The following is a 20463-nucleotide window of genomic DNA, read 5'->3' as shown; positions in this document are numbered from 1 at the left end:
ATTATCTGGCATTCCCTTCCTATTTCTTTTGAACCTCATCACGATTTTATTCTCTGTGAACCCCGGACACCCGATAACACCGAACAGAAAACCCGCTGGGCCACCCCGAATGTGACTGGGATATGACCAAGGGCATAATAATAAAAAATTTTCAAAAATTTAAAAAAGGGGAAAAAACAGCCCCACATTTATTGTCTGCGGGTTTCTCTGCCGCTCTTGCAGAGTACGTTGCAGTCTATCTCAACAAAGGCTTTTGCTTGCCTGGGAGAGATGAAAGGGGGACATCTCCCTCCGCTTCGGAAAGCCGCACGGCGTACGCGGCATTACTGTGAAATACAACCTCGCCTGTACCCTGCAGCAGGGTTTGCTCCAGCAATGGTGTACTTCGGAGACCAATTTGTTTAGCTGATCACTGTCTCTTTGACGTGGCTGCAAATGTTACCTTTCTTTTTCAATCAAAAACACAGCAGGGTGTGCCATCTGTTTGGCAGAGCCCTCGCTCTCTTCCCCGATGCCTTTTTGTGCAGATCATTTTATGTGGCAATTTGCACGAATCTTTTATACCTTGATTTTGGTAAACATTTCTGCTTTCTTTTTTTTAAATAACGTGTCACTCTGCTGGCTGTCTGCAGCGGTTCGGGGGATTTTTGCTGGGTTTTTTTAAAAAAAATAAAAGAAGATAAAAAAAGCCACGTGAAGAGCACAGGCAGTAAAATCGAATAAAAAGTATTTTTTAAAAAAAAATATTTTCTGAGCAAATGGCTGCCTGTCATTACATTGATTATTTAAAATAGACATGTTTACCAAGACTGGCTAACGCGCTTTACACTGCTGCGTTCCACATCATTTTCCTCCTTATATTTTACCTGGCAGGCACGGCTAATCAGAAGATTAATTTAACCATTTGAAAGACCTTTTTAAAGCAGGTTAACAAAAAAATAGCCACCGTATTAAATTGTCATTATATAACAAAAGCTAGCAGTAAAGCGGTTAACTATTTTTTCCCCAGCTCAGATGCTGCTCGGAGCAATGAAACCCCCTAAAGTAGGAACAGATGATCAGCACCACAAGCCGAAGCCACGGGGATGCTCGTGGAGTTGTGAATGCTTCGCAGCATACAAATGAATTATCCTCATTCTTCTCCTGCTGGAGCATATAGGCCAGACCTCATTAGGATTCAATATCGCTCTGCTTTTCTAATGTTAATGTTCCAGTTATATAAGAAATGCGAAAAGGGGCTACGTATGGGGCGGCGGGGAGGAGGGCAGGGGGATGGGAAGCTGATGCCACATTTATGGTCAACACGACGCCGTAATTCGGAAAGCAGGACCTCATGTTTTTGTGGAAATTACCCTGGTTTCCCATCTTCTCTCTCGGTCCTAAGGCAGAATAATGCCCTTTCCTCCCTCTAATACATGGGGTTCAATCGCCTGCCTATCCCACAGTTACAGCAACTGCAATGCCAGGTTTTATAGCCCTTTTTTGGGGGGGAGGAGGGAGGGTGGAAGGTGCCGAGACTAAACATCAGATCACGAAAGCCCTGAGTTCATTTTGCTGTGAAAGGAAACATCGCACTTCGCGTTAATAAACAACTGTAGGAGTTTTCAGCATCCAGGAATAACTCAGACATTAGGCTGCGTTCTTTTGTCTGGAGAGCAGCAAGCAGGGTAATGAAAACAAAACCCACCGAGACATAAAAACACAATTTATACCTTTTTATCAAGCAAAGGGAAAGTTGGTTAACGTTTGAGAAGGGAGCAGTAATGTATATTTATTGACAATTTTATTGTAATAATTAGATGTTTACACAGTCTGGACATTGTGGCTAAATCACTTCCAGCATGTTTATTTGTAAAGGGCTGTTTTCAGGGCAGTGCAGGAGGCTCATTAAGAAGACAGACTGCATTAAGATTCAAAGAAATTATTACTTCCCAGGCTTTGCTTCACTGGCTTGGATTTAAAATTTAAAAAAAAAAAAAAAAAAGAGAAAGAAAGAAAGAAGAAAGAGAAATTAAAAGCACAACAGCAATTTCATCCAAATACCCAACAACCTAGAAATGACAAAGGGGAGAATATTTTCTCCTGAAAAAGAAACTTCTTTGTCTTTTCTGTTCCAAAATAGCCCAGCATTGTACATTTTAAACAATACACAACACTGCGGGTGCCACTTCCAAGTGCCTCTTTGTAGCTGTTAATATCTATCACTTCAATATATATTAATATATGTGGCTGTAAATATATATCACTTCAATATTTTCCACTCCAGCTAAATGACTACGTGATATTTAAGATGTATCTTCTTCTTTTGACTTTTCTTTTAACTCTCCCCAGGAAATGCTGTCAGTTCACCTTTAGGAAGCCTTTTAAGCCAGCATTTGGTTTTTACACATTTATTTCATGCGTAGGTCCCCCCCCCTTTTTTTTTCCCTTCAGCCAAAGAAGGACCAATTTTTACTACGAGTCCTCAGAAAGGTACATTATTAACCAGAAAACCTTTGCACATGTTTGATCTCTGTAGGCAAATAACCATGTGAAACTTTTATACTTAGTCTGGAGAAATCTAAATTCTCCGCAGAACCCTATTTGGGGGCTTTTTCACTAATCAATCTAAAACCATTTGTTTGATCTGAAGTGAATTTCACACATGCTGGGAGAGGCTAAACACCAATTACAGATTTTGTTCCTGGGTTTACAAAGGTAAGAGAAAGGAAGGCAGCCAGAAGAGAAAAGGCTCTCCCGTAACGCAGCCTGGGTGAGAACGTCCTGCTACATGGAGTTCTGCACGGAAGAGGCACAGCGCTGCATTTAGTGCAACACCCATTTGAAAATTCAAAAACTCTTTAAAAATTAAGGCAGTAAATAGGGTATAACGTTGCTCCAGCCCAAGTATGCTTCCATTACAATTAAGTAATCAATATGCAGTATTTATTGCTGAGAGATTATGCGTAAAGAGGAGCACGTAAAAGGAACCGAGTGCTTAAACCTTCCCGACTTTCCTTGAGCTGCGGTTTAGCTAGAGAGGATGCTATTTTTCCCCAGAAGCAGGCTTGTTAAATGCCACCCAGCACGTTCTAGATAAACGCTGACTACTCCCCGCCCTCGCAAATAAAAAACAAAGATGATAAAAGAAATGGATAAAGAGATGTCAGTTCGCAAAGAAAATACTGGGTTGTATTTCCTGAAAGCTGCATGAGTCAACTTACAAACTTGAAATATTACAGATTTAGTTTTACAAGTCAATCACAGCTATATATTTGGCCTCGTAATTACTGTCAGTTTTGACAGGGAAGGCAGTAATTTTTTTTTCCTGACATGTGAGTTTCAATAAAATCAGGTAGCCACATCACAGAACACTTTCTTACACAGAGAATTCAAAGGACTTCTCGTAGAGATAAAGAATACTGCCAGGATTAAATATATGTCATACATTCAATTAAAGAGCATCAGTGGGAAAAAAAAAAAGGAAAAAAAAAAGAAAAAAGGACTTTCCTTATGGGTAGACCCAATCCAAAGTCTGTTCTATGAATGAGAATGTTTCTATTTATTTGAGTGGACTCTGGAAAAATCCCTTTCTGCTCTCAGAAGAGGGGAAAGAAACACCAGACAAAACTGAAGATTATTTTCATCTTTTTCTCTGTTCTCTAAAACACATAGACACCAAAGTGGTAACTGAAAATTAACTACCTGAAGTGAATAAATGACTACAATTTGAAATTGTGGGTATTTTGCTTAAAAATGCATGAGTGGAATGCTTCCCATGGCAATTAGATCAACATAGTGTTGCACATACTCAAAAATCAGTTGAATATCTGGTGCTGCCAAACACACTTTAATGCAAAGCAAGGCATATCATACTTGGAAGAAGCTTTTAAGTCTCTTTTTTTAAAGTGCTGATTACAGGCCAAATTAATTACTGAGGTAATGGACAAACATGCTTGTTAGTCAGGAAACAGTCAACTGGGTTGCTGCTTAGAGCCCCTGAAGTTGCAAAGGGAAGAGGACCGCGTGACCCCATGGAAACGTGGGCTTTTTAGTATACCACGCAAAGAACAACTAAGACTGGACTTGTATTTAATCTGCCATTTCAGAGCGGTGTCAGCTCACCACTGACTTACAGAATTGCAGGAAACTGGCCTGGAACAGATCTTAGGAGGTCATTTAGCATGTGCCCCAACCCCAAGGCAGGAATTGCCATGGTTCAGTCATTCCCAGTGGGTGAATCCATCCCCTGCGGGTTCTCCAAATCCTCCGGAAATGAAAATCACAGAAGCTCCCCGGGCAACCAACCCCAACGCTTCGCTGCCCTCACCATTGGAAAGCTTCACCTTCTGTCTAATCTGCCTCTACCTGGGAGCAATGTAAGCCTGTTATTTCTTGGTGTCATCCAATGATTAACATGATCCCACTTAGCAAACTAGGGATGTAAGCTTTCCTGTGAACAAAAGGTCACTTGGGTGTCCTAACAGGAGATGGAGCGAATGTTTAAATGACCAATTTGGAATTTCTTCTAAAGCTTTGTGCTATGCCCTGTGTCACCTGCCCTTCATCGGGAAGGGGTGGGATTAAACCCCAGACAGACTGGAGCAGACATGGCGCAGGCTCCTCTCACGAGGCAAGAGCCGTATTTCCTGCTACTTTCAGAATGTGCAACTCCATTAAGTCCTCAGGATTGGATTTAATTATGAGAGCAATAAATTTGGCCTAGAGAAAATAGAATATACTGGGAGACATGGGGACTGTCAGTGGCCCATATACAGATGTTATAATTCTGTGTCAGTATACCCATATAACAAGATAAATCCTCATTATTATACACTTACTCGTTGGCTGAAAGGATAGAGGCACAGCCAAAGCATTCATCTGCCATTGACAGCTGTCTATAATAAGGGTGCTGAAGACAGTAATAATACCTGCCCCTATACAATTTTGATTTGGTAGCGAAAGAGGGGACAATGAAACAGATGGGGTCAAACACAACTTTTCACCACAGTGGCGTACAGCTGGCATACCTGCCATGTTTTCGGAAGAGTAAGTCCCCATTAATCCTGGCATAATCAATCAGACCTCAGCCCAGGCTCTTCAGACCATCGGTGTATGAACTGGGAGTTCAGAATGAGTACCGCATAAAATATTTCCATCTGGTTACAACAACTACTTTACATCAAGGAGATCTTCTCTGGGTAACTGGAGATCAGAACCACCAAAGCCATCTGCTTTGTATTAGTAATAACCCCCCAGACCTGTTAAATGCTGGACATGGAATGATTTTGAACATAAATAAATATTTCTTATAAATTGGCATCCTATATCCATGTGGCTAACTCACAGCTACCAGTATCCTTTAAAACATAAAAATTAACTTTACACAACACCAACGACTTGATTTAAAATCCTGTGTTTCACATAAGTAAGAAGTCTCAGGAGCACTTCCAAAGAAGCCAAGGGAACTATGTGACTGAATGTTTACTACTGTCAATAAGGAGTTAATCCTGTGCCCTCAAATTAAGAATTACCTACATAAGTTTCGTTCAGGTTAAGGAGTAGTCACATGGCTAAATTCCCTTGCTTCAGACTCTGTTTTCAAGAAGCAGACAGTGGAAAAGACAGAAGACATTTGTGTCATTGACAACTGCCTACATTTCAATTTTTTTCAGTTATACCAGCAGAAATGACAACACTTAGGATGGAGCAGAACATTCAAGAGCCCACAGACATAGGAAGGGCAGACGCTAATAAGTATCATGATGAATGTAGTCTGAATAGCTACTGTAATTTCAGTTAATACATTTACCAAACAGTACGTCTACTGTTACTGTTAACCAGAGAAAATTATTGAAATAATTGTCTGAATTACCACAATTAATTCATAATCAAACACTGTTTACCAAATGAAATAAATATGCTCTCAATAGGAGGTCAGAACTCTGTTCAATGATCCCCGTGAGTCACTCTGGTCAGTTTTAGACTGAATTACTGTAACACATATTCCCCACATTTCAGATGTTACGATGTCTGATCCAGAGGTGTTTTGCACAAAGGCCTCTTTATCAGGGACAACATCAACCAGAACGTGCAATATAACACTCATATAAGGCACTCCCTCAGCCTGCACCTGAAACATCAATTTGACCTAATCCTGAAAAAACCTGATGTTTCAAGAAGACACCTCATGGTACATGTTCTTCTCTTCATAACCTTGTGTAAGTAAATGGATGCAGAACAGCAAAGACAGAGTATTTACAGAAGTGCAAGTCATAACCATGGCTTAGCAGGAGAGATTACTCTGGATGATGCGTCTGCATTTTGAAGTTTCACTCATCTGCTGAAAATTTACAAAGCTCATCAAGAAAAGATAGTTGTTTCCCGAACACTGCCTTCAAAGCAGCACTAGATATATTAGAGGGAAGGTAATTCTGGTCACAACTCAATAGTGACCTACGGGTGACCTTGGGTGGTTCTCATAAGCGAGTAGCTGAACAGGTAATCTCAGTCTAGCAGCGGTAAAGTACCCTCATCAGCTATAATGTGCCAGTCTCAGAAGCAGAAAAGAACAAATGCATAGGATGCTGGTTAGTTCATAGACCTTCCAAAACAAACCTCTTATTTGGTAAGAAAAAAACAGGCAATCCACATTAAGTAGTGGAAATGTAAATGGATAGATTACCCACTCCCCTTTCATTGTGGTCTAATACCTTAAAACTAAGTACAAAATTAGCTTGAAAACATAGAGGAAAGGTGTTGAAAAAAAAAAAAAAAAGAAAAGAACCCCTAGTACTTTATTGGTATGGGCAAACAAAAATCAGTGCCACAAAAGACAGATTTTGACAAGAAGGACCCGACATAATGCACTAAGAGTACCATCACAATGGGAAACGTAGGAAGAGAGGTTACTAGAATAAAGCCTTTTACACAACTGGGAATTTTTTAAAAGCTAGAAATACTATTTTTCTATAGCAAAGGTAGTGTGCCTTTTATGAGCATGCAAACACAAGCACCTTTTAGAAAGGAGAAACCAGCATCGAAACAGGATTGTAAGCGACCATATAATAAAACCCACTCCTTCCCACTCACGCACGTGCGTTCATGCATGGCTGCTTTTAAGTCAAATATAAGGAAGGAATGGCAGCCCTCCCTCTTGGAAGACAGCAGCAGCAAAGGAAGAAGGCTCCTCTGCTTCCCGGATGCCACTTGACTGGTTACAGATCTCATCTTTCCCCTTCTAAACCAAACCAAGTCTGAGAGGCTGAGAACCACTAATGAATGAACTGGGTTGCCCACGTCTGTCACACTGTCTACGCTCTGCTCTTCTCACACTGACCCTATTAGGTTTGGCTATCAAAAAGCAGCATTGGGCCACATCAGCTTTTGGGTGGGAGATTGCCACAGCACACTTCCACACTGTCAGCATTTGAAAGATTGATAATGATCCTGTGTAATACTTTTTTCTCTCCTTTAAACCAAGCAGTTCTGCATGGGGGTCAGTTCTGTGGTGCTACGTACCCTGGTGTGAGGTGTAAGGCTAAAATCCCCTGGTGCTATTTGCAAATACAGCAAGCAATCAGGGCAGACTGGAAGTGGCCAAACTGGTAATTCCATTTCGCCAACATAAATCCTCCTACTGTAACTGAATGTGGAATACTTTTTTTTCATCTCAAAGCATAAACTTTAAAGTCTTGCTGTAAAATGCTCGTTAGCCATCAAATATCTTTATGGAGTAGCACTTGCTTTACAATAGAAGATGAAAGGAAGTTTGTTCTACCGGTTGTGAGACACTGGGGCTACTTTAGGATAAAAGCTCCAACACATCAGTTTGCTGCAGCAGAAAATTAATAGAGATAGATTGGTTTTCAGTGGCATTTGAAACTATCTGCTTCTTCATCTACCAACAGCTCTTCTCAGACCGCCTGCACTGTTGTACTTCATTCTCCCACACACCACTAAAAGACTTGTTCCTCCCAAAAGGCTGGGAAGAAGCTGACATTCCCACTTTTAAATTTGCCTCACGTTGGCATAGCTTTCAGATGCAGAGGTTTTTTTTCCCTTTGCTTTGCCTTGAATCCAGCTTCCTATGAATTTCTCTGTGTGGTAGTTTGGATTAAGGAAAATTCCAGCCAGCAGAAGCAAAATGGCCTAGATCCCATTACAAAGTCGCTCCTAAACAAATCCATAAAAGGCTATGATACAACAATTCACAGCTTATCATTGTCTGATCTGCTTTACAATGTAAAGGGGGGGGGGGGGGGAGGAATATATATATATATATTCCTTGTCACAACACAGCTAGATGAGAAAAGCAACGTCCCATCCCTTTGACCTGCACATCCTGTCAGTATCTTGTCATGTCCCCCCCTCCTTTTACTTCTTCCTGTAAGAAGGATAGACCAGCCAAGTCACACATTCATCCCAGAAGCATTAAGTACCATGCTTACACCCAGGTTGAATCCACGGTTTTAAATCCACAGCTTGAAGTTGCTCGGTGCTGGTCCCTCACAGAAGACACAGGATACTGGGCAGGAAAACTCGAAAAGAGAGATGCAGATTTGGCCAAGAACTCTTCACCCAGCTCAGTGTCAGTTTTTCTAAATAAAAAATGGAATTAAGCAGACACTTGTCTGAGGAATGTCAGCTTCAGAGAAACCCTCATAAGTGAAGGTCTCACAGTTTATCAGTACATTGTGCTATGTAAAGTGGAAAGTTGTTTATAAGGTTTCCATGCATACGCTTATTCCCACAGTTACATACTAATAAATTTTTCATCAACTTGAGGGAGAGAGATGAGAGAAATATCAAATGGCTTGTGCAGCTGAAGAGCATGTCATTGTCATCTACCTGGGTACTTTCATCACGTATTTTAATATTTTACAGCTTTTCTACAGATCCTTGAACTTTATCAAGCCAGGACTCAGATCTACAGCCACAACTTAATTTTGCTTTAACTGAGATAGAAAAAGAGATTTCTATCGTTTGGCTGTAGAGAAGACAGCGCCTTTCTTTTGTTTAGTTCAGGGTACGGAAATAATTGCACGTCTCGGAAGGAGGACAAAGAGTATTCAGCAAAAGGCACTTTGAAATTGTATTGCCTGATTTTTGAGTTACCATTCCGAGAGCCCAATGCAAGCAAATTCAATACCTTCTCAGTTTCAATAGTCTCTAGATCAGGTTCTAAAGGGTTATTCTTTACCCTCCTTCTACTGCTGTGTCATACGCAGACTGCAGAGCCAAAAAGAGCAGTTTATGCATTCAACTCTGCATATAGAATGGGATCTTAATTAGCATTTACATTCAGCTTAATTCCAGTCCAAGAAAGTTTTTATCATTAATAGAGGAGCAAAAGGTAAGCTGATGCACATCACTTCTCTAAATCTTATCCACAGATCTCTCTGATGGAAGAACCGGCGCATACAGAACCATCAGTACATGTAATTAGTGGCAGTATGCACAAAGAGATATACCCTACCTAGGAGCTGGAAAAGTACGTGAACCGGTTGTCTGTATATAGAAGTACATGAAAAAATACTGGGGAGTGGCATGATTATATCTGGGTGCCTCTGCTATAAAAAGCACTTGTATTACCCTTACTTCTCTGAATAAATTCAAGTGACAGCCCCATTTCATTTCTTCATTCAGTCTGGAGGCCAGATGGCATTAGAATCATTTACTTCACCTTGTTGTGCTTAATTACTACAATCAACACACTATTTTCCAAATTAATCATAACAAAGTAATTTCATTAGTAACACAGCAGGCTGTTGAATTATTAGCATCATAACAGTTTGCAAACAATTAAACTTTATTTGAACCTTAAAAATTTGCAGAGTAGAACATTATTGTAAGATCTAATGGCAGTATAGTACAAATCCAGAACAGAGCAAATAATCAAGTAAAGCGCTGTACAGAATGTGACTTACAATCACCTTTTAAAGAAATTAGCCATCTTACTGTTCCTGGAAAGGCAAGCATGGCCTAAGTAAACAAAGAAAATCAAGCAATTAGCATTTTCTACCCTTAAGGTTTTTTTGTGTTTAAGGGGTGCTAACAGAGATGTTCTTATCCAAAAAAGGTTATGGTATTTGCACGGATTTAAAGTAAACAATCCTTCCATGGTCCGCTGCCGGTTTATTCCAACTCACTTCAAGTGAGTTTCAGGCCATCTTTCACGTTATGAATTAATTTTAAGGCAGTTTGTTTACTGGACTAAGCTGGGGGGGGGGGGAGGGGGGGAGGACTGGCGGGGGGAGCCCTAAAGCAGACTACAGACAAAAGACACTTTATTCCTCTGGTTGCCACCACCCGGGAGAGAAAGGCCCGGGCAGGCCCGCTGCTCATCGGTTGGGTAAGGACTCCCTCTCCTGGAAAAGCGGCAGAAGCGGCGCCGAGATGGGGAAGGGGGAAGGGGAACGGGCTCGGCCTCCTCCCGTGACATGAAAATCTGCTGCCACCTACCGCCGCGGGCGCGCAGCGCAGGGTAGGGCGGCGCGGGGCGCGCAACGCTGCGCGGGGCTGCGCGGAGCAGCCGCAGCCTCCGCCCACCCCTTCCCCTTCCTCCCCCTCCCTCCGGGCACCGGCCGCGCCGGGTCCCGCACAGCCGCTCTCCCGGCTGGGCCCCGGTCTCCCCGCGGTCCCGTTTTGCGATCAAACGCGGAGGGGAGAGGAATTGACTCCCAAAAAAAGCAGGCGGCGGCGGAATCCGGAATTCCATAATTAATAAAAGCCATTTCGGTGGGCAGATTTATTACGCTGCCATGTTAACAAGAAAGAGGGAGCTTTTCTAGACGTGATATTAACACTTCACATTCTGTACACAATCCACAAGTACGCTTGATAAATTAAAGTAGTAAAAGATCTGAAGACCATAATCTATCATTTTAATGCTTCACTGATAACACACAGAATCCATTTCAACGACTATCTCTTTTTTAAAAAAATTACAAGAAAACTCTGTACCCTGTTTGACTCCCATTAGAGCCCAGCGCAGCACCGAGTATCGTTGGCTGGTGAATATAAAGCACCACATCTTAGTTTACTGAAAGGACGTAATTCCGAGTTCAGACTAACGTTACCTTTTAACCCACAGTGCTTCCAGGGCCCGCCTGAAGCGTAAACAGCACAAGCAACTACACGGGGACCTGCACAGGCTCAGCAATTCGCAGACTGGCTTGACCTGCCTCTTTGGCAGATTAAGGGTCTCACAAATCAAGCGTGTGGGAGGATTCCAAATCCAAAAAAAAAAAAAAGTTGATCTTGCATGCTAATAGGAAAGCACAGCTCCAAAACAAGAGGATTTCAAGTATTAACTCTGACTTGCCCAACCCATTGTCCACAAGTCAGTGTGTTTTATAGCATACTTTTTTTTGTAAATGTTTCAACCGATGCTTTTAGCCACAAAGTTCTGCGACTGAGGCTGCAGGTAGCTGTTAGGAACCCACCTAGAGCTCAGATGACTGTTGCACAACTTGTGTCAGAAATTTCAGAAAGTATCTGCAAGCTTCAGATAAAACATTTCACACTACCACCACCAAAAGTCATTCTTACCAGCCATTTAGCTCATGTTGGCTTAGCAAAAACTAAGCAAATTCGCAGATTTTCACATAATTCCTATCTCCAAGTCAGAACGGTATCAGCGCACTACTTGCCTCACAGGTCGATTTATTACATCAGCAAAAGGACCACATTGTTATTCTGTGGTAACAAAACATTAATTAACAATACAATATTAAATATATAAGAAAAGTAAATCATTGGTTGAAACACAAAACAAATACGTTTAGAAGCAGAATATCCCTGAAGACTTGCAGCACTGCACATTAATGTCCCTTGATTTTCCTAGGAAACTGCTCAAAATGTACAACGAGCATTAAAAGGTTAATGCATGCCTGAGCAGAGAAGTAATCTTCTACTTTGGAAGTTCAGCTTAATGTTCCTAACTCTGAGGAACTGGAAAACACAGCCAAATTCCCCGAAAGAACACAAACCTACAGCTATACAGAGCGCTGCTAATATGCTTAAGAAAAGAGCAACAGGCACTATTTGGCTGCTTGCGCTCCATATGTTCATTACCATCTATTTCATTTCCTAGCATTACAATTCTATAAAAACTGGCTAAGAAGAACATTTCCGCAGAATTACGATCAATTACAGCTTCTAATGCTTAATATACACAAGGCAACGATCTGACTATATTCACTGGAACCGCAAAACGCGTACGGCAGAATCTTCTCCTTCTATCAGAGGCCGGGTCTGTAAACTGCAGCTGCACACCACTCTTGATTTCAAGTGCAGATTTCTCCTGATTAGAAAGAGGGAAGTTGAAAGTTCATCATTAACCAAACCAACATATCAAACCCCGTCCAAATATCTACCCCCTTCCACAGTTTTCTGCACAGACATATATATATATACATATATAGATAATATATATATGAAAATAAGGTAACAAAGCTAACTAGAAAGCACAGCAATTTTATTTTTAAAAAATCTGGAAAAGGAATGTAGTTATAAAATATATAATCTTTTGTACACTGATGTTTTATATTTCATACAGAATCCCAGAAAAACTGCTTTAATTGAAGCTTCAATATATTTTGCCATAATCTTTATGTTAACAGGACTCCTACAAAGGTTCCAGGAAAGAAATACTTATGAAACAGAGAACAAGGGAACATATAAGCCATTACAGAAGATTGGATTAAAATGTACTTACCCAGGCCTCTCAAATATCATACATCTCCATTATGTAGGCTTTAGGCACCAAGCCAATGGTTCCCTTCATTTCTCCTACCCACCAGCCAAATCTATTGTACTCCTAATTGAAAACAATATGCAATATTAACCTTTAGTCTGATATAAATGCAATAGAGTTTTGTATGCAACTCCTTATGGATGCTTTCTCTTATATACAGTTATAATAATTTCAACTGAAAATTAAAACATTATATCTTTTTGTTAGAGGCATTCACATGCAGAACTAGGCAAAGACAGAAGTTACATTTTTAAAAGGCCAGGCATACTCAGGAAAGTTTCTTAATTATGGCTGCTCTTCTCTATAACACCTACTAAAAATAGCCGACCACTCCATCCTCTATATAAAAAAATTATCTTTGTAACTAAAGTCTAATAGCATGATGCTGACATGTGAGAATCAACTGGGATTCTTTCTGTATCACAAGGCTAAACTCTAAGAAACTTACAATCAACTTATTTTAAATACTACTTCGCTGAAATGTGACGGGAACACTATGCATCTAGTAGACATACTCTTTCTACGGACAGTCTACTATTGCTTTAGGCTTGCAGAAAATTCTACGGCAGATCTCATATGTCTGACAGATGACTGATGTACTTTTGTTTGAAATTTGTTTAGGCTTAGTGAGATAAATATGAAACAAAATGAATTATAATAGTTTAAAGAAATAATATCTTCCAAAAGCAATACCAAGTAAGAGTATTGTGGGATCCAAATTTAATTTTATTCCTATGAGGTAAATATTTTAAGATCAATCCTAACAGCGGTTCAATAAATTGTAACAGCTGAAATTGCACACACACATATATATTGAGTTACAAATGAAGCATTATTAAAACAGAGACCCCATTCAAAATGGAATGATTAGTAGGATAGAAATCACTTTGGAACAAACATGGAAAATACAAAATACAGAGATATCTCTGATAAGCAACATCTGCTTCCTGCTACACTGCTCTTCTGACGAGAAAAGCAAAAGGCTGTATGATTCTGAATTAATGGTCCTACCGAGATGACACTATAAGCTATTATTTTGACTGTAGATAAAGTTTTTTGATTATAAATACTCAAGTGGAGCTTAAGGGTTAATGGAGCTTCATTAAAGCCCAAGCTATAATGATTTGCTGCTGGCATATTTGGCCCGGTGGAGAGTTCTCTAGGGTCCTATGAGGTGCTTAGTGTGCTCAGCTCTCCCTGTGCTTAACTGCAATGAAGCCTTGTTGACGACTTTCATGTGGGACCTGGCTTTTTCTTTTTTTTTTTAAACACACATGCATGCTTGCACACACACACCTTTTTTTTTTCTTATTGTGGAAGAGTGAACACCAGTCCTATATTAAACATTTTCTTCCTTATCTTCACAGTGAATTGGTAATTTAAAAGACTATCCTACCATTCGTAAAATACTGCAGTAAGTGTGATTTAAAGAAAACCCCCATAAAAAGCAGGAGGAAAACCTTCACTTACGACCTGAACATGCAAACTAGAAAGCTGCAAAAATAATTCCACCTTCCTGCACCGCAGAACAGACTGCTGAGATGGGTCTGGTCTGAAACTCGAGACGTATCTGAACCTGGTCTTCAGTGCAACTGCTCTCCACTGAAGTTAAGAACCGCTCATAACCTTTCCCCGTGGGATCACACATTACACCCCAAATCCTTAAAGGCTAAATAAAACCCTTGTGCTGACGTTTATAATGTTGCAGATCAGGCTGTTTAAAAAAAAGTAATCTATGTGTTATCTCACTACACACTGGTTAAATATACAAACTGCATTTCTAGACCAAAGTGGGAAATTGCTGAAAGGAGCAGTACTCACGTATACTACTGGAATCTCAGCAATAAATCTCTTCGAGAGAAAGCAACAGAAGATTTTAAGCTGTTACATGGAACTGGTGAAGTGACTGACAGGAGTGATTAAGCAAGTTTTGCTAGACATCAGCCAAAAAAACCAAACAATACATGAAATGAGGGAAGTGGCTTACTTAAGCGGTCATTAAATTGCATATGACAAATGGCACAGCAATAGCCTGTGGACTACATTATCCATTGAAAACGTTCCACTTAGCAACACTACACGAACGAAGAAATAATTGTTTTAAAAGAAAGACTTCAGATACCCTAAATTAAAACTAAAAGCACGCTGCTGTTTGGAAAACTTTCTGGGGTTTGCTGCTTACTAATATGCACTTACTGCTCTGGCATGAAGCTAAGTGAGGAGATGAAATGAATGTTGATGTAACAGACTAGTAAACTAATTTAAGGATTCACTGCAACCATTATACCATACAGACAATATTGCAACACAGAAGCTTTTACTTTACATTACTATTCTTCGCATGGGTCTCAAGAGCAACATGAATCCCAATTAAACTATCTGCAGTCTGTAGAAGTTTGAACAAAAACACAATGCAGGTACCTGGCCACCAAGAAGATAAAACTTTAATTCTGGAGTTTCGACTAATCAGATAGCACTCTCTTTTCAACTGATTAGAGTACAGGCATTTCCCTGTAAATTCCTAACCCCTCCTTTCCTCTTCTCAGTACTACAAGCGTGCTTACTAGATAGGCAGATAAGCAATGCCACCCCCACCCCCCCACTCCGTCCCAGTCCTTTCTCGAAGCCACATAAAAAATCTAAATTGATGTATTGTTTCCACGCACATTAGCAATTATAAACTTCATAGCAATATAATTTAATTAATACACTGCTGTTGTGAGGTCCATATGTGGATTACTTCTGCTTAAGATGTGTAGGACAAAAATCCAAAGCCCCCATTTGTGGGAAATTATTAACATGCAGAAGCATATAAATACAGTTTGGAGTTTTACATGAATTCTTAAGAGTTGGGAAAAATGGTGCTTTTGCAAGCATCAGCTTCAGATCTCAGGTACCACTGGGTTTACCATCTGGTATCCCTCACTGCATTCAGCTCTTAACATCACTGCTAACATAGGCAAGCGAAGGCATACTTCAGAAGGACTGATAAAATAATGAAGAGTCCTTTAATCTACAGGAAACCATTGTAGTCAATTTATAAGAAATATTGCATCCCTTTGTAGGATGTGTAATTATTTTCTATTAATCATGTGCTATAAAGCTACATTATGTGGTTATTCTGTTATCACTAGAAAGAGGCCTGCAGTCAGCTCCTGACAATGTTAGGTAATTACTAACACAAAGCTTCTTTCTCCTTATGTAGAAATGCTATCAAGATCCAGAGGTGCTGTGATGCTCGCCGTATGAAAATAACTCTCCAAAGAAATTCAATAACTGCAAAATGAATTGCTCCAAGGCAAATAGAGGGATAGGAGAGGGGGGCAGGGCCAGATCCAGCTGCCCTGCAAGGAGGAGAATGCACAAGTGTGCGGCTGCAGCCCCGCCATGTGCCTGGGAGCACACTTGCCATAGCAGGCAAAGCTCGGCAGGGACGGGGTGGGGGTGGGGGTGGGGAGGAAGGGGCTACCTCAACCCCTGGAAGATAAGCACCAGGGCACTGGAATATATTCTGCCAAATAACACGAACCAACAACCTTAACAAATGACCAGATGCTTTCTAAGCTGCTTCTACGATCCCACTGTCTGTAACAGAGTGGATTATTTTTATTTCCCCCAGCAGAAATTTATTAACCAAAGTGAAGTCATTTCACAGGGCAGCAAAGAACAGGTTACGACTGCACATTTAACATGCTGGCAAAACACTCTGTGTACAGCACGCTATGATAGCGGGCAGCTGGGGGGCAGGGGGCGGGGGGAGCAGGGAATCCCATCAGGGTTTACAGGCTCCTTAAAGGCTCTCAACTGAACACACTGTGAGCAGATGCTTCTCCTCATCCCCGCCCCACCGATTTCAGTGCTACCTACGGCTCCGTGAGGCACCGGTCAGAAAAGCTTTCAAGTTTTTGCACTTGGGGAAAGTACGCGAAGTAGAAATACACTACCTGTTCTTTACTGGTATCTTTAACATCCAAGACTTTTGTACTGTATAGAAGAGAATTTTGATATGTGAAATCAGAAGGAAAAAAAAAATTATGTGCATAAACCAGCCTCTACCTTTAGAACAGATCCTATGTGTAAATGAGGATCTCCAGATGCTTTGCACCATATTAACTTCTACTGACTTCAGCAAAAGTTGAGAACATCTGGTCCTTGTGCAATTAGTCCCCATTGTTCAATACATTTGGTATGGTTTTTGAGTTTGGGGGTTGGAGAGGGTGGGTATTTGTTGGTTTTTTTTTAGAAAGAGTTGCTGAAAATCATTATTGTGTTTCAATGCCTTGAAGCAAACAATGGAGTTGTATTTTTAAAAAATGCAACCAAAGTGTGTGAAGTCAAGATTACTCTCTGGCCCTCTTCTACTGGCACTCTAAGTAATATTAACTTACAGGCTGAAGATGATCTGCAAACTTTAAAACTGAAAAGCAAAACATACCTATAGCCTTGTTTAGGGTTAAAAGAAGTACCCTCTCCTATCAAGCCAAAGATGTACACTAAGCAGGGAGAATTTTTTTTTTTTTTCAAAGAATATCCTGGGGGGCCAATTTTGGCAAGATAATATTTTAAAACCCCTCTAATTCATCCAAGAGATTCAGACTGGCTAAAAATTTTAGAACTTCCTTTGGTGTAATTGCTGAATGATACACTATCAACCAGGGAGCATTTCTGGCACAGAACAGCATTTTCTCTAAAAAGCAGAAAATGACAAATGTGATAGATAACTCAATGAGACTTCTTCACAGGTAGTAGAGTTGTTTTAAGACAGCAATAAAATGGTCATCTTTAAGAACATAGGCCTCAGATTTATTGTATGGTTGCATTATTAGGTTTTATTTCCTGCAATGACATGAGACAAAATAGACACCAATTAAAGAGCTCCAATATAAATAAATGAGGGTAAGCAGACAGAATTTTCAGTTCTGAAAACTGGCCCCTGAAAGCACCCTGGAATGACAGAAGGTCCATTTTATTTTCCATTAGATGACACAATGCCAATTTTTTAATTTTTTTTTTTTTTTTCTCCAATCAGGTAGGTAAACACACACATATGATCAGTACAAACCAGCAGAGCTACACTGTTGCTTTGCACTGGTCCATCTTAACTCCCATTTAAAGGCCTTCCCTATTTTTCTTCCCCCCTGTAAGGAATATACCTAAACAAGCCAGAAGAAGGAAATGTACAACTACATACTGCATTAGTTTTGATCAGAAGCATCCCCCTGAAGTGAACCTCCCAGTGCTCCCACCTTCCCCACCCTGGCACACCTTGCAGAGCCATCCATCTCAGACCACAGACACCACCTTTCTTTCAGATGAAACTAAAATGGAAGATGGGACTTTAATATGCCCCAACACCTACTGTGTTCTAATTCCACAAAACCAGACTAGACCTCTTAGGACATCAAATCCTTTTGTGAAAACACATGGTTTGGATGCTGGAACCTCAGCATTAAGCTTTTCACTGTGCAAATTTCTCCTATTGGTAACTCCCTGTTTGTTAAGGTAGACAAAGTCAGCACAGTCATAGAAATAGGAATTACTGTTAAATAGGGATCTCATTATGATCAGTCAGAAAATAGCTCAACAACAACAACAAAAACCCTCTGAGGATTTTAGTATGCCTTTCACATCTTTTGGGAAAAAAAGATAAGGAAAAAATACATTTTATGAAGATTATATAGGTAAGGTACAAAATGCTCGCATTGATCATGAAACAGCTGCCCTGTTAAGTGATCTGTTATTTCATAAGCAGTAATCTGAGCTTTAAGCAAAAAATACAGGTTGAGATATGAGCATATTAACAGACATTTGTTGTATTGAAAGAAGAAACATCTGCCACACTGGAGATGTACAACTACTGAATAAAAGATAATCTAGATAACAAGCTAGCACTTTACTTTCATGGAAAATTCTAGAGCAAAGGGTTAAGTTATAGATGAGATTTCCATGAATCATAAATACCAGAGAGCGCAGCGTTATATTGGTTTGGCATGTACTGAAATATCAAGAGGGAAAGAATTCCAGTTTGAGAAAGAATTTCTGATTTTCAAGTGCTGTTTGTTGTTTTAGTGCAAATATAGATATAAATGAGATGGGAAATAAATAAGCTTAAAAGTTAAGAAATGTCAGTAATTCTAGTAAGCGGGTGCCTGCTAATATCTAAGTATAATTCCATTATTACATGCATTTGGCTGATGAAAGTATGGAATTTCCCAACACAAAACATGCACCTAAAGCAAACAAATCCTGCAAGAGGTGCACTTGCATAAATGATGCACAGCAAACTTTTAAAAAAAAAATTAGGGCTACCTCCACTCACAGTTGCCTTTGTATCTGGAAATTAATTTCTTGAGTAAGAGCTATGGAAGATTTATAAAAAGGATTGTTATGTCATGGTTTAATTCCCTATTCATCATATGGGCTTGAAAGCAAAGGCAAGCCCATAAATTAGCAGGAGTTAAGAGCAATCATCCTTTTCGAAAACAGGACGCCCAGCTATTGCATTTCTAATAGTCAATATTAGCTAAGAAGTCAGTATTAAGTGAGAAATCATATTAATGAGTCCCTCTATCAGTAGAGCTATAAAAATTTTTCTAGAGCATAGTGGGAGAACGGAATAAAGTTTTCTTAAAGTTCACATGACTCATAGCATAAGTTATAAAAGCCACTTGAATATTCAGGAATATTATAAATTACAATAGTATGAGCTGATCTGTACAGACAAATTGATTGATTAATTAAAAATAGTTAACTTTCATATTAAAGAAAAGTTAACAAGTACTATTGCAACAGTTCTGTAAATTCTGCTCAGATCAAAACCTCAATTTTTGAAGGAAACTCTCAAAGGTAGAAGAAACTAGAAGAAAGTTTGGGTTGGTTTTGGGGTTTTTTTTGTTTTGGGATTTTTTTGTAAAAGCCCATAGGATTGCTGCCACACAAAAAGGCAAAATGGACATAAATATTTAGATAATAGCTTAAATAGCTTTTAAATGCAGCTTTAAAGCAAGGAAACCGTGCTTTTCTACACTAATTACAGTAGTTGAACATAGATATTTGCATTATCGGAGTGTGAGCATGCAAACCACACTCACTGCACTAACACTGAATTCTGGTGCTCAGTTTAAAGCAAGCTATGGGGAATCTGTCTTTCATAGTACTTAGCTAGTTTAGGAAGTAAGGATTGCCAAACCTCATGCTTCTAAAAGGCGTTCACTAGAAACTTACATGGAACATACTGCTCCTCTTGCTTTAAGTTATATCAAATTTGCTAAGCTGCTCCATAATTACCTCTGTTGTACTAATGATCTCATTTCTTGGACACAGAATAGTAACTTTTCCTCTAATTTCTATAAAGGTATGTGAAAAGCAGGTAAAAATATATTGCTTTGGCATAACTACCGCTGGGAGAGACAAATGCCTATCTTACCACGTTTGTCAGAGCAAACTATCCCACTTACATTTCACTGTAAAACAAAGAACTACTGCACGCTGCACAAATAACGCTCGATATTTTGTTAATGCTTCACCCTTCCCACTATAATATTGCTGTGCTCATACCTACTTTCTTATCTGCCAAATGTGGTTTTCAAGAGTAATGTTCATACCTGGCTGACATATGATAGAAAGGCAATAAAGCCATAGCTAGGTTCAAGCTGAAGCTGAATTTATGACACCATTTTGGATCCATACACATCACCTCCTGTCAGTACCTGCATCTCTCATTT

At 39.8% G+C, this 20463-nt stretch overlaps 1 protein-coding gene across 1 annotated transcript in view; it reads right to left on the bottom strand.

The window, feature by feature from the left end:
• Nucleotides 1–9768: 9768 nt before the first annotated feature.
• Nucleotides 9769–20463, bottom strand: part of SKAP2 (src kinase associated phosphoprotein 2) — a 120290-nt gene continuing 109595 nt past the window's right edge. Inside the window, exons 12-13 of the mRNA XM_084260535.1 lie at nt 12701–12802; nt 9769–12286 (exon numbers count right to left, since the gene is read on the bottom strand). Of these exons, the coding sequence (XP_084116661.1) occupies nt 12710–12802 (93 nt within the window). The 3' untranslated portion in view covers nt 9769–12286; nt 12701–12709. The remainder of the gene's footprint in view (nt 12287–12700; nt 12803–20463) is intronic.

This window comes from Gallinula chloropus, assembly GCF_964237585.1.
Source record: "Gallinula chloropus genome assembly, chromosome: 2".
Classification (NCBI taxonomy): Eukaryota; Metazoa; Chordata; class Aves; order Gruiformes; family Rallidae; genus Gallinula; species Gallinula chloropus.
Note: the sequence above shows the minus strand (reverse complement) of the source record. Positions and strands in the feature narration are given on the sequence as shown.